Genomic DNA, 15,375 nt, shown 5'->3' on the forward strand with positions numbered 1-15,375 from the left:
GAGAGGATAAACGGTGTCAGGCAGGGAAACAGGCACAGCAGAGTAACAGGATCTTGAGTAATATTACATGTCTAGAGTCATGAACTGACTGAGCAGAGATTACAATCCAGCAGGGTGGAAGTGGTATTTGTTGAGGTCTTGACTATGGAACAAGTTGCAGCTGGTAGGGATCTGCTCTGACTCCAGCACACCTGTCTCCAACCACACAATCACACAGAGAGCGAGAGGGAAAGAGAGAGAGTGTACATGGGGAGTAACTGGAGAACAAGAAGACACCGGATGAACACCAGAGGGCGTAGCGGGAGCAGGTGTGACAAAATCAGTGGATGACTGGAATTCTGTTGTGTCAAGAATAATTCACAATTCAACTTCAAGTTTCCATCTTGCACGTCCTCACTGTAGCACTGAACATGATGTATAAAACTCACCACCTATTAATAGATTGATGGTTGATGATTTTGCCTCAAGACAGAAAAGCTCTCCAGGTCTTAACCTCTCTTGGGCACGTGAGACGGTAGCGTCCCACCTCTTCAACAGCCAGTGAAACTGCTGGGCGCCAAATTCAAATACAGAAATACTCATTATAAAAATTCAGAAAACAAAACATATTTTACATAGGTTTAAAGATTAACTGCTTGTGAATCCAACCACGGTGTCAGATTTAAAAAATGCTTTACGGCGAAAGCATACCTTACGATTATTTGAGAACATAGCCCACTAGACAAATCATTACAAACAGTAGCCAGCCAGGTAGAACAGTTACACAATTTAGAAATAGAGATAAAATGAATCCCTTACCTTTGATGATCTTCATATGGTTGCACTCAGCAGACATTAATTTACTCAATAAATGTTCATTTTGTTCGATAAAGTCTCTTTATACCCAAAAACCTCTGTTTTGTTCGCGCGTTTTCTTCAGTAATCCACAGGCTCAAACGCAGTCAAAACAGGAAGACAAAAAAATCCAAATTGTATCCGTAAAGTTCATAGAAACATGTCAAACGATGTTTATATTCAAACCTCAGGTTGTTTTTAGCCTAAATAATCAATAATATTTCAACCGAACAATAACGTCGTCAATTTAAAAGGTAAACAAGAAACGCACTCTCTCGGTCTGGCGCAGGAAAAAGCTCTGTGACCCGGCAGGGTCCACTCATTCAGACTACTCTTACTTCTTAATTTTTCAGAATACAAGCCTGAAACAATTTCTGAAGACTGTTGACATCTAGTGGAAGGCATAGAAACTGCAATTTGAGTCCTAAGTCAATGGATACTGTATTGGCATTCAATAGAAAACTACAAAACCACAAAAAAAACTACTTCCTGAATGGATTTTTCTCAGGTTTTCGCCTGCCAAATCAGTTCTGTTATACTCACAGACACTATTTTAACAGTTTTGGAAACTTTAGAGTGTTTTCTATCCAAATCTACCAGTTAAAGGCATATCATATATTCTGGGCCCGAGATGCAGGCAGTTTAATTTGGGCATGCATTTCATCCAAAATTCAGAATGCTGCCCCCTACCCTAGAGAAGTTAAACAGTGTAGAATACTACCTTATTAATCTTTAGAGAATTAACGAGCCTCACTGGCCATTGAAAAATCACCTCTACAGAAATCACTTTTTTAGAGGACTGCAAAACACCACATATCAAACTCTATATTTGTGGAATTGGGAAAAGGGGGGAACAAAGCATAATAGCCTATTCATATTTCAGAAAATTAATGCCGCTTAAGTTGCACTGTCCTAAGAGTTGCACTGTCTAGGGTTCCCGAGTGGGGCAGTGGTCTAAGTCACTACATCTCAATGCAAGAGGCGTCACTACAGACCCTGGTTCAAATCCAGACTGAATCACATCTGGCTGTGAGTAGGAGTCCCATAAGGCGGCGCACAATTGGCCCAATGTCGTCTGGGTTTGGCCGGGGTAGACAGTCATTGTAAATAAGAATTTGTTCTTAACTGACTTGCCTAGTTAAATAAAAAGAGACACCCTATTGTTCTCCAGCAGTCCTATTCCAATTGTGAATTACTGACACACATGGTTAAATGTCCATAGAGAATACCGGTATGATTGGTGTCCCTGAAAAAATATATAAAATAATGCTTATATAGCACACGACCATGATTAACAGTCTTTCTCATTGATCAGATCAAGCTGGATAAATGCCCCAGCTCTTGTCATTTTAGAAACAGATGCTTGTCACTACAACTCTCATCACAAGGTAATACCCTTGTGTTGGGCGAGTGCACATTCCATGGCTGAGATTGCCCACCTTCTACTAGTTGTCATGGTTGCACCCACTAATGTTTTTATGGTTGCACCCTATTGGTTGTTTATCCCTCAGATTAAAAAACCCTGAAATGACTGGTAAAGCATTCTGGATTATAGATGTGCCCTCGGTGACGGGACAAGTTTCTGTGAAATAGGTCAACTAGAGGGCTAGTAAATATGTTTTTGTGGATACGGGATGTCGCCTTCAGCGACGGGAGACCAATCCAATGTACAGGTCTCCCGGAGTGAAGAGGCTACAGAAAACATTGTTGTTTGAGCTTATGCTGTCGCTTCAATGTCAATATTCACATGTTGTAAGGGGTGCATTGCATTTATCGTGTGTATGACTAAGCCTAATATATGTCCATAAACCATTTCATAAGCATGATCCTTCAGACGGTTATTCGCAGTTACTTTGTTTCCTCATCCGAATTTACATAACATCCTGACTTGGGTTCCTATCATAAGTAAGTTGTTATAAATGTCACCAGTGTGCAGAGATTACATTTCTAAAAGCCTGTTTAGGTTCATGGCAGACATGGTCTAATTAGGTTATCCACTCCCCATAAATCCATTAGCCTACTCGTCTTCGGCTTTCATAGTTTCATGCAGTAGCCTACTAGACTTCATCTCCATGCACTGTATGATTCAGTATAGGATTGTCCTCTGTTATTGGATCTGTAGTCTGAGGCAGCTTGAGGTACAAGAACACCACCTGGACAGGATGCTGGTCTGTCACAAGGGCTTAACCCCAATCCGTCTGAGCGCCAGGCAGAGAGACATCGAGTTTATGGTATGAATTTACATTATGCTGGGAAACTCTTCAAAGCCCTATAAAGTATAGCAATGCCAAAATATGATTAGTTAATCAAAAGCTGTCATGTTTGGTATTAGTATGCCTTGCATTTTGTCCTGGAACCTGTGAGAAAGAGCACATTTGCTGAAAGTAAAGTTTCACCCCATCTTCTCAGTGAAAACTGATATGTTCTCTGTCATGTGACCCAGGGCAACCTCTCGTTTCAGGGAATATAAAACTGGAGCTTAAGTGATAGCTATGGATGGAGGCAACAGCCACGTTTTTTCTTATCGACTTTCTTTCGACAAGTTCAAGGCGTATGAGAACGGGATATGCAGTGGACCAAAGCTAATCGCCACTTTCAGAGACTTTAGAAAAAGCTAGAAAAATAAGTTGATAGGAGTGAAAAGAGCAAAACAGCTGATATATTTGTGATAGCTTACACATATCATATCACATCACAGACCTGCTTGGCAGAATACTGAAAGTCGGTCAAGCTTTCTATAGAAAAGGTCAGATATGCTCTAAGAAAACACACCTGCTACAAAACACAAAACATAAAACAGAGCATAAAACAGAGAACTATTTAAACAGACTATCTGCTTTTTCATCATCCCCAAACGAAACTAAGGGTGTAATCATAATGATACATAAGAAACTCAAAATCCCCATCCTTGGTAAAGGCGAAGACCAAGAAGGCAGAATCACTTTCCTTAAATGTATCCATAATGGAAAGAAAATGGCCTTTATTAATGTGCCTGCTCCAAATTCATATGATCTTATTTTTGTAGATTCTCTGAACAGCATATTGTTAGAATTAACTGAATTCCAACTGGTTATTGGGACAGACATGAATGCCATTCTGGGGACAAATCTAATAAGACCAACTACAATCTACAGGCAACCAAGGTTCTCCAACATATACTCTCTGATTACAACCTCATTGATGCCTGGTAAGCTCATATCCCTAAAGCAAAAGAGTACACTTTCTATTCAAACCAGCACAAAACATTCTCCAGAATCGATTTTGTACTCTTATCTACTCCTTTATTTTATTTAATCAAGAAAATAGAAATTCAGCATATGAACCTATCTGATCATCATGCTTATTACTGCCAGCTACATACTCTATATCAGAATCTCCTTAAAGAGCCATGGCGCTTTAATATTTCCTTACAAAAAATCATACTTTCTGTGAACAATTTGAAACTGAATTGAATTCATTCATAATGATTAACAACATTTTGACTGGAGCCAAATATGCCCTACCTAATGCCTCTCAAGACCACGATGGAGGGCTCCATCCTAATAGTTTCCCATTTTAAATATTTGGGAATAGATAGATTTCCTTCCTTAAATAAAACCATTGCTAGAAATGTTAACAGAACACTCAAATCAATTCAATCCGACCTCAGTAGATGCACTAATATCCCAGTTGCTGAACAATTAATCAAATTGACTACTACATTGACCCCCCCTCCATTTGTTTTGTATACTGCTGCTACTCGCTGTTTATTATCTATGCATAGTCACTTCACCCCTTCCTACATGTACAAATGACCTCTAACCTGTACCCCCGCACACTGACTCGGTACCGGTACCTCCTGTGTATAGCCGCGTTATTGTTATGTTGTTATGTTACTTTTTACTTTAGTTTATTTGGTAAATATTTTCTTAACTCTTCTTGAACTGCACTGTTGGTTAATAAGGGCTTTTAAGTAAGCATTTCACGGTAAGGTCTACACTTGTTGTATTCGGCGCATGTGACAAATAAAGTTTGATTTGATTTGAAGATTTGGCATGGGTTCCCAGATCCTCAAAAGGTTCTACAGCTGCACCATCGAGAGCATCCTGACCGGTTGCATTACCGCCTGGTATGGCAACTGCTCGGCATCTGACCGTAAGGCGCTACAGAGGGTAATGCGTACAGCCCAGTACATCACTGGAGCCAAGCTTCCTGCCATCCAGGACCTACAGTATATAATAGGCAGTGTCAGAGGAAAGCCCTTAAAATTGTCAGAGACTCCAGTTACCCAAGTCATAGATTGCTTTCTCTGCTACCGCACGGCAAGTGGTACCGGAGCGCCAAGTCTAGGACCAAAAGGCTCCTTAACAGCTTCTACCCCCAAGCCATAAGACTGCTGAACAATTAATCAAATGGCCACCGGAATATTTACATTGACCCCCCCTCCATTTGTTTTGTACACTGCTGCTATTCGCTGTTTATTATCTATGCATAGTCACTTCACCCCTACATACATGTACAAATGACCTCAACTAACTTGTACCCCTGCACAATGACTTGGTACCGCTACCCCCTGTATATAGCCTAGTTATTGTTATGCTATTGTGTTACTTTTTTATTTTTTTTATGTTTTATTTAATTGATTTGGTAAATATTTTCTTTACTCTTCTTGAACTGCACTGTTGGTTAAGGGTTTGTAAGTAAGCATTTCACGGTAAGGTCTACACTTGTTGTATTCGGCGCATGTGACAAATTTGATTTGATTTGAAGGACTATCCGAACCAAACGTTGAAATATATTTCCAGGCGCTAGCAATACCTTGCGATCAGGAGGGCAGCCTTTTGCATCCCTCCCAATGGTACAAATGTGGAACCCATACACCTGCCGATATCATGGACAGTAACGGTTTGAGAACATTTCAAGATTTGAAAGGCACATACACATTAAATTATCTGGGCTCCATAAAGGCCTGATCTCTATAATATATAAACTTTTGATAAGCTCATTCTGAGTTATCCATTAAAAAAGTATGGTCCACAGGTCTAAGTGAATTTGAACAACCCTTTAACTGGAACAGAATATGATTACAGACTTTATTTAACACCAAAGAAAGGTTTTACGATGAAATTGCTCCCAACTGTTCACTGTGTCCCCTAAATCAGGCAGGCACATTCCTTCATATGATGTGGGAGTACCCTGCAGTTAAATGCTTCTGGGGAAAAGTTACTAAATTAATTTTGAAGTGCATGAATGTAAATATTCAATGTGTTGCATCAGGTATGTTACTTAATGATTGCTCCTTGTATCTCACATCTGAGACGGATCCTTGAATCTCAATCCAAGACGATTACTACTGGCAGGCAACACCGCCGCACAAACTATGTTGGCTCTTAGATGGCAATCACCCCACTCTCTCCCAATTCACCAATGGATAATACAAGTTATAACATTCAAATTATCTCCAGTGAGAATGAATGGCGCTAATCAAGGAACAATTGAGGTTTGGACAAATACTGTACTTGACTCTGTAAAGAATAATTTCAGCTAAACCCCAACATACACAAATAACCAATCTATAAAGCCCAACACATACATACAAACAAAAAAATACAAAACATTGGTCACAAAAAAGAAAAGTCAGATATGGTAATTCATGGAGTGAAGTAAAGATGGTTTAATGTAGTAATGGTTTGAAAAACTGGATTTAAAAAAGACCGACTGTAGACTACACACAAAAATATTATAGGAAAATGTACAATTGCTGTGTAGAAAGTTAACATGATGAACAGGAATGACATTTACTTCCATGAGTGGCCAAAAATAACTATATGAAAGCCACACCTGTAATAGGCCACGCCATCTGAAAAATAACCTATGGATTACATAAAAAAAGACCCAACTGCTGGTGAAAAAAACAACTGATGGTTAAATTAACCCATGTTTAAGTCATCCCATCAACCCAACTTGTTTGGTTATTCACACAACACAACTGTCTGGGTCAAAACAACCCAGTGTGTGTTCTGTCCACTATTTAACCAGCACTGGGTTACCAAATAACCCAAATTGGGTAGTTTTTAGCCCATCATTTTTTTGAGTGTATGATAGACTGTGATACAACATCATAATGTTGTTGTTTTTCATAGCAGAAGACTGACGTCCAGTTTAATGACATTATGACAAAAATAAATATCCTCATACCTATGTTCAGTATACCCATACCTACCAGTACCTTCAGTTAGACTCCTCCCCATTTCCCCCCACTGCCATTACAAACAGTGTGCTTATGACCATGATGTGCTTGTGACGTGGGTAGTAGTCATTCTCTTCTCTCTCTGCCATGGCCACATCGCCAGGCACTCTCTCTGCCATTGCCACATAGCCAGGCTCTCTCTCTGCCATGGCCACATCGCCAGTCTCTGGTGGTAAATGTCACTGAGCTTCATGCCCCAGATTCCTAGCTGACCTAAAAGCGAGGGTGATCGTTCCTCAGCTCTTGCCTTTTGAAGCCCACCCCATTAGTCTTATTATAGATCTAAAGAGGCTGTTGAACTGGTTCAAACTAGGACTTGCCACCAGCCCCGACTGGTGACTCACTGGAAAACACTCTGTAGCCAAAAGATTCAGTTAAGATAACCTTAGGGAATGATAAGGGGTTTGAGCCACAGATGGTGCTTAACTTACCGGCACCTCAATGTTTCTACTGCTTGAGTACCTGCTCCTCTTTATAGAGTATTAGCTCAAAAGTATTGTATCAAAACTATTGCACCTTAAATTTAAACAGTACCGGCACCCAAATGAGTACTGGCAGCTGGCTACAGGTAATATTATCACCTTTATAAGTGGTTAAGAAATGGCTTCATGTTTGTGCTCCAGTATGGTTAACCTTGAAATCTACGGCCAACATTGAGTAATATAAGCTTTTTTGTCACTATATAAAAAATTCCTAGATGTTTGTCTAAAGGCCCTCTAAATGGCTTTATGCTTAGATGTCTACTAGACATTTTCCTAATAATAGCTTGATGTGTGATGGAATGGCTTCCTCTGTGGAGATGTTTAGACTCAAGGGAGCTGTGCCATCTGCCAGTTCCTTTTCATTCTCTACCACACTCTAACTGTACAGATATGGCTGAGCAAACGCCCTCTGAGAATTCTCACTGTCGGTTTACCGCTCAATGAGAGGGCCATTAGTTGTGTTGACGTTTCTAAAGCCTGTTGCTATGACGACTCAGGTGGTCTCTTAGCAGGATTGTTTGGTGCAGGCGTGTTCACGTCAGCGGTTCTTGACAGGCACTGTGGTACTGTGACATTGGAAAGAAGTCAAGGAAACTGTTTCCGCTTAGCAGGTGGGAGAAGACTGGATGTGTGTGCATGAGGTCGGGGTACTTCACCTGGGTTGTCGGTGGTTAGATGAGTTTGTTTTAAGTGGTTATAAGAAACCTGAATAGTGTAATAGTGTACCGTGAGTTGAACGTTCCATGTGCATAACAAGTGAACAGCAACTTGGTTGTATACGGTTGGTTTGAGTTTGATCCCAGTACGTTCAATAGACCTCACTATTAAACTGACAATAAGTCTTCTGAGGAAAGAGCACCTGCCGAAATACAAATCAGATCACAACAAATGTCATCACATGCGCCGAATACAACGGGGGTGGATCTTATCGTGAAATGCTTACTTACAAGCCCTTAACTAACAATGCAGTTTGAAGAAAACAGAGTTAAGAAAATACTTTCTAAATAAACTATGGTAAAAAAGTAACATAGTAAAATAACAATAATGAGGCTATATACAGGGGGTACCGGTACGAGTCAATGTGCGGGGGTGCAAGTTAGTCGAGGTAATTTGTACATGTAGGTAGGGGTAAAGTGACTATGCATAGATAATAAACAACGAGTAACAGCAGTATAAAGACAAAGGGGTCAATGCAAATAGTCCAAGTGGCCATTTGATAAATTGTTCAAGAGTCTAATAGCTTTGGGGTAGAAGCTGTTAAGGAGCCTTTTGGACCTAGACTTGGCCCTCCGAATCATTTCAGTCTTCTAAGGGGGAAAAGGTGTTGTCGTGCCTTCTTCACGGCTTTCTTGGTGTGTTTGGACCATGATAGTTTGTTGGTGATGTGGACACCAAGGATCTTGAAACTCTTGACCCGCTCCACTACAGCCACGTCGATGTAAATGGGGACGTGTTCGGCCCTCCTTTTCCTGTCGTCCACAATCATCTCTTTTGTCTTGCTCACGTTGAGGGAGAGGTTGTTGTTCTGGCACCACACTACCACATCTCTGACGTCCTCCCTATAGGCTGTCTCATCACTGTCGGTGATCAGGCCTACCACCTTTGTGCCGTCAACAAACTTAATAATGGTGTTGGAGTCATGCTTGGCCACGCAGTCGTGGGTGAACAGGGAGTTCAGGAGCACGCACCCCTGAAGGGCCCCCGTGTTGAGGATCAGTGTGACAGATGTGTTGTTGCCCACCGTTACCACCTGGGGGTGGCCCGTCAGGAAGTTTAGGATCCATTTGCAGAGGGAGATGTTTAGTCCCAGGGTCCTTAGCTTAGTGATTAGCTTTGTGGGAACTATGGTGTTGAACGCTGAGCTGTAGTCAATGAACAGTATTCATAATGAGGCTATATACAGGGGGTACCGGTACCGAGTCAATGTGCGGGGGTACAGGTTAGTCGAGGTAATTTGTACATGTAAGTAGGGGTAAAGTGCATGCACTCTGTGTCATGCCAAATCAAATCTAAAATGTGATGCAATATGATTGGATTGATAGAAGATGCTGTGTCAGGGATCACAAAGGTTCCCCTCCAAGGACTCTCTTTGAAGCACCTCAGACTCATTGACTGATCTCTCTCTCTCCCCCCCCCCCATGTGTCTCTCGTCAGATGTACATCCAGACAGCCACGCTGACCGTCTCCCTCAGCCTGAGCGCCTCCGTCTCCCTGGGACTGCTCTACATGCCCAAGGTCTACATCATCATCTTCCACCCAGAGCAGAACGTACCCAAGCGCAAGCGCAGCTTCAAGGCCATTGTCACTGTCGCCACCATGACCAGCAAGCTGTCCCAGCTAACCTCAGAGCGACCCAACGGAGAGGTGAAGACCGAACTCTGCGAGGGCATGGACACCAGCAGTGAGTATAAAGATGTGATCTGATCCCCTTCTTAACATATTATGCCAGGAGTTGCCAAACGTTGTCACTCAGGCCTGCCTTCCAGCATTGGTGAACATCCCGCGCCTCTCCTGTCTCTTTCTATGGGCACAAGCACTTTTCATGACACAAACAGTTCACACCCCTCTTGTTGGTGTCGCCCCACAGTTTGTGAACCACTGTATTATACAACCACCCCCATTTATTTTTTTTACCAATAATTGTATTTTTGTGTAGCCTATGTTAATTTCAAACACAGGCTTGGCAAGAGGCTTTGGAATTTCTACATACAGTAAAATCAAGCGCAGTTCCTCAGCTACAGCTGCAGTATCTGAGATATCTTGTTGAAATCAGCTTGTAGAAAATGTTTTGTATTTTCTCATCTACGATAGTTAAAAAGACACCTGAGAACTGATTAGGCAAAACTGTTCATCACTCGGATTTAGACATCAAAGGCCTTTCTGAGCCCGTCTGCAGACGTTTCATACAGGCAAGCAAGAATCCGGTTGTTTACTTATCACGATTGTGCTGACTGAACAGTTTGATCTCTAAAACTTTGTTGCTTTTTTCCTATGTATGGACAATTTCTCCAATTAATACATGAATACATCTGGAAAATTCAACTTCATTGTGAGTGATTTAATAATCTCACATAGCCAACTGTATTAGTTTAGGTCGCCGGTAGAAAGCCATGGTAGCCTCAACATTCCCATCAAGACTGTTCGGTTATGGGGTAATGCATTGAGGGAAGGAATGCAAGCAATACAATTAGTACAGAGGGAATCACTACCCTCTAGGAAACTAACATCTCCATTCTTTGTCTTTACAGTGCCATCATCCAAAACAACGTATGTCAGCTACACCAACCATGCCATTTGAAGAGAGAAGTTCTGAATAGAGGATTACTGAAGAATTCCACATGCAGACTTGGATGTGTCAGATTCACAGGGCCTTCAAACAAGCATGAGACATTGATATTGATCAGAGTCAAAATGATGTCTGAGAGGGTGGCAGCCAAAATAAATATGTCTGCTCTTTCATGTTCACAGACAGAGCTAATGGGCCTGTTAGAAGCAGACAAAAAAATATATATGGTCAGTAAACAAACCATCCAAGAGACTTAACGAAAAGAGGATGGTGAACAGAAGAGGAAAACGAAACCTCATTTAAAAGATCATTTAAAAATACATTGTTGGGATCAACCTTGTTAGTTGTTATTCTAATTGTACGTATTTTGTGGTTGTGAAGATTTCAAATTCTTGTCTCATGTCGTCTGACCTGCATTACAAGATGAGTCTGTCTGTATCGGCTAACTAAATCGTAGCCTTGAGTTGTAAAATCTGTTAATGACATGGTTTAAGCATGCACATTTTTATACAAATACTTTATTTATAATAAAGGAATGTTTTGGAAATGTTTAGCATTGTTGGATGTGTATATGAGGTAAAAAATACTGAACAAAACTATAAACGCAACATGCAACAATTTCAAAGATTTTAGTTCATATAAGGAAATCAGTCAATTTAAACCCTAATCTATGGATTTCACTTAACTGGAAATACAGATATGCATGTGTTGGTTACAGACACCTTAAAAAAGGAGGGGCGTGGATCAGAAACCCTGTCAGTATCTGGTGTGACCACCATTTGCCTCATACAGCGCCACACATCTCCTTTGCATAGAGCTGTTGATTGTGACCTGTGGAATGTCCCACTCCTCTTCAATGGCTGTGCGAAGTTGCTGGATATTTCCAGGAACTGGAACACGCTGTTGTCGATCCAGAGCATCCCAAACATGCTCAATGGGTGATATGTCTGGTGAGTATGCAGGCCATGGAAGAACTGGGACATTTTCAGCTTCCAGGAGTTGTGTACAGATCCTTGCGACATAGGGCCGTGCATTATCATGCTGAAACATGAGGTGATGGAGGCGGATGAATGGCACGACAATGGGCCTCAGCATCTCGCCACGTTATCTCTGTGCATTCAAATTGCCATCGATAAAATGCAATTGTGTTCATTGTCCATAGCTTATGCCTACCCATGCCTTAACCCCACCGCCACCATGGGGCACTCTGTTCACAGCGTTGACATCAGCAAACCACTCGCCCATACAAAGCCATACACGTGGTCTGCGGTTGTGAGGCCGGCTGGACATACTGCCAAATTCTTTAAAACAATGTTGGAGGTGGCTTATGGTAGAGAAATTATCAATACATTCTCTGGCAACAGCTCTGGTGGACATTCCTGCAGTCGGCATGCCAATTGCACACTCCCTCAAAACTTGAGACATCTGTGGCATTGTGTTGTGTGACAAAACATTTTAGAGTGGCCTTTTATTGTCCTCAGCACAAGGTACGCCTGTGTAATGATCATGCTATCTAATCAGCTTTTTGATATGCCATACCTGTCAGGTGGGTGGATTATCTTGGCAAAGGAGAAATGCTCACTAACAGGGATGTAAACCAATTTGTGCACAACATTTGAGAGGAGTAAGCTTTTTGTGCCAATGGAATATTTCTGGGATATTTTATTTCAGCTGATGAAATATGGGACCAACACTTTACATGTTGCATTTATATTTTTGTTCAGTGTAGAAGGGTAAGGTAGCGGGTATCATTTATGTACAGTAGTTTGCCTCAGTTTAGATGGAAGTGATATTCAATGCATCAACAAGTCCTAACATTTATATGGTTGCCTTGACACATCAAAAATATATCAGGATGGCAAGTAGGCAAGATTATATAAAGAAGGTACGAAGTCTCAAAGCCAACTATGAAAAATATCTAGAGCAGCCAAAAACGCCATGGTCTCAAAGGAAGTTTCTCCTGAGACAATCTTTATACAGTCTTGGCAAAATGATATCATGAGTTACCTGTGAGCATTATGTAATTCAACTAGAAGGAACATGCAAATAATGAAGTACAGTTTGCAAATATTTGTTCAGTGTTTTACTGACTGTGCAAGGTCACCAAGACTTGACAAGTTTGTTTTAGTTGGGGGGGTGTACTAATTTGAAAGATAATCCCTACATTTACATGACGCTCTGAGCTTTTGTGTGCAAGTGCAGCAGCTTTTTCTTAGTAATGTGGCAGATATTAAAAATATGTCCGCAGGGTGCACAAAGCAAAGACATGTTTAGCACTCTACTCATTTGTGCTATCTTGAACAGGGTAACAACATAATGCAACAATAACGATAAGAGAGGAAATCCGAAACAGAAAGGTAGAGAATGTTGCAATGCTGTAGTAATTGCAATTGAATCGAGGGACCACTATAATGCTACAATGATGGTTTGGGTCTTGAAGAGACTTTCCAACCAAGTCACTTAATTGGATGAGTAATCATTTGAATGAATGCAATTCTGACACACCTAACAGAACGTACTACGACAAAACAAAAAAACTCCCTGCACAGTACCGTATCTGCTTTGCTACAGAATGAGAAAACCAGTCAAGGGAATCAATATAGCTGTTGGAACAGGCAAAGCAAGATCAATACAAGCTGCAAGTGAAAACTCCTCAACCATGAAATTATATTTCAGCATTTTCTCCTGAAGAAATGAGGGCAGGTAGAGTTTGAGTGATGAACCTGTGAGCATTCAATGCATATTTCCCTGGTTGATGATATCATTTCACTAGATAAAGCTGGGAGAACTTGAGAGCTTCTCTTCAGGTAATGATGCGAAACATAAATCCTCAGTATGTTTATCGTGCACCCACAATGTTAGTATTTGCTGCTAACTGCTCTCTCTACTTTTGTTTCATATTACTAAATGTTGATAAATGTTGATGTTTATTGACAGAGTGGTACCAGGAAATAGATTTCAATATCACATTAACTAAACATGTCAACTTCTGTCCCACTTTCTTCCTTCAAAGAGTTTTCATAGTGGCAGCGATGGGATATCTCACACTATAAAGTCTACAGGGTATGATGGTGCTTGTCCTTGGACACACTGTTCCTAAGCTCAAAGGTTGCAATATTTTTTTTTATACATTTCAGATTTATTTGAGTTTTGGCCGACTAACGACAGCCAAGCAGTCCCCAGTGTCATCACGGCTTGTAAAAATAGTTTGGGCATATTGATCTTCCCCACACAGGGAGACTTAAATGTGTGGCAGCAACTCCACCTATAGAGTACCCCAACTCCACCTATAGACTACCCCAACTTCATCTACTGACTACCCCAACTCCACCTATAGACCACCCCAACTCCATCTACAGACTACCCCAACTCCACCTATAGACTCCGCCTATTGGTCTTACCTGTGTTGTTCTTTTATACCAATGACAAAAAATAATAAGGAGTTTTAGGATAGGGGGCCACATTACACTGCTGTATTTGGATTCATCCCCTTGTCTCTTTCTTTACCTTCAGTGAGCTCTTTGGAAGAAGACTGAGGTTCCTGCACCATAAGCTTAATTGGTTATTTGACAGACATACTGGAGGTTCCCTGCTACTAAGCACTTCCTCCATGCTCCTGTATGGGTGGCGACTCAGTCAATTATCCACTGAGCGCTTACAATACTCTAATGACCCTCGGTGTGTCACTCTTGGGAGTAGGGAGATCTGAGTGAATAGAGATCAATTAAACATGCAGTGTGCTTTGTCAGTTGAAACTCTTTTAAGCCTTTCCCAAAAATTGGCATTTCCTTCCTGAAATATTTAATAAATTGTATCTATTTTATAACATAAAACCAACCTCATTTGAGTTGAGAAACCAAAAGAAGATCTTGGTAAGGTGACATCTCGTGAGTCCAGTGTTGTAGGATCATCTCGTGAGTCCAGTGTTGTAGGACGATCTTGTGAGTCCAGTGTTGTAGGACGATCTCGTGAGTCTAGAGTTGTAGGACGATCTCGTGAGTCTAGTGTTGTAGGACGATCTTGTGAGTCCAGTGTTGTAGGATCATTTTGTGAGTCCAGTGGTGTAGGCCGATCTCGTGAGTCCAGTGTTGTAGGACGATCTTGTGAGTCCAGTGTTGTAGGACGATCTCATGAGTCTAGAGTTGTAGGACGATCTCGTGAGTCTAGTGTTGTAGGACGATCTCGTGAGTCTAGTGTTGTAGGACGATCTCGTGAGTCTAGTGTTGTAGGACGATCTCGTGAGTCTAGTGTTGTAGGACGATCTCGTGAGTCTAGTGTTGTAGGACGATCTCGTGAGTCTAGTGTTGTAGGACGATCTCGTGAATCTAGTGTTGTAGGACGATCTCATGAGTCTAGTGTTGTAGGACGATCTCGTGAATCTAGTGTTGTAGTACGATCTCGTGAGTCCAGTGTTGTAGGACGATCTCTATCAAGTTCTCTACCGTCAACTTAATTATTTTGGCATTTCCTTCCTGAAATATTTAATAAATTGTATCTATTTTATAACATAAAACCAACCTCATTTGAGTTGAGAAACCAAAAGA

General features: G+C 41.2%; 1 protein-coding gene across 1 annotated transcript in view; it reads left to right on the plus strand.

Annotated features, from left to right (window-relative positions):
* LOC120051754 (metabotropic glutamate receptor 8) overlaps window positions 1-10,843 on the plus strand; it is a 190,082-nt gene extending 179,239 nt beyond the window's left edge. Inside the window, exons 9-10 of the mRNA XM_038998641.1 lie at window positions 9,700-9,946; window positions 10,794-10,843. Coding sequence (XP_038854569.1) covers window positions 9,700-9,946; window positions 10,794-10,843 — 297 coding nt within the window. The remainder of the gene's footprint in view (window positions 1-9,699; window positions 9,947-10,793) is intronic.
* Window positions 10,844-15,375: the final 4,532 nt, after the last annotated feature.

The sequence above is a fragment of the Salvelinus namaycush genome, chromosome 8 (genome assembly GCF_016432855.1).
Source record: "Salvelinus namaycush isolate Seneca chromosome 8, SaNama_1.0, whole genome shotgun sequence".
Classification (NCBI taxonomy): Eukaryota; Metazoa; Chordata; class Actinopteri; order Salmoniformes; family Salmonidae; genus Salvelinus; species Salvelinus namaycush.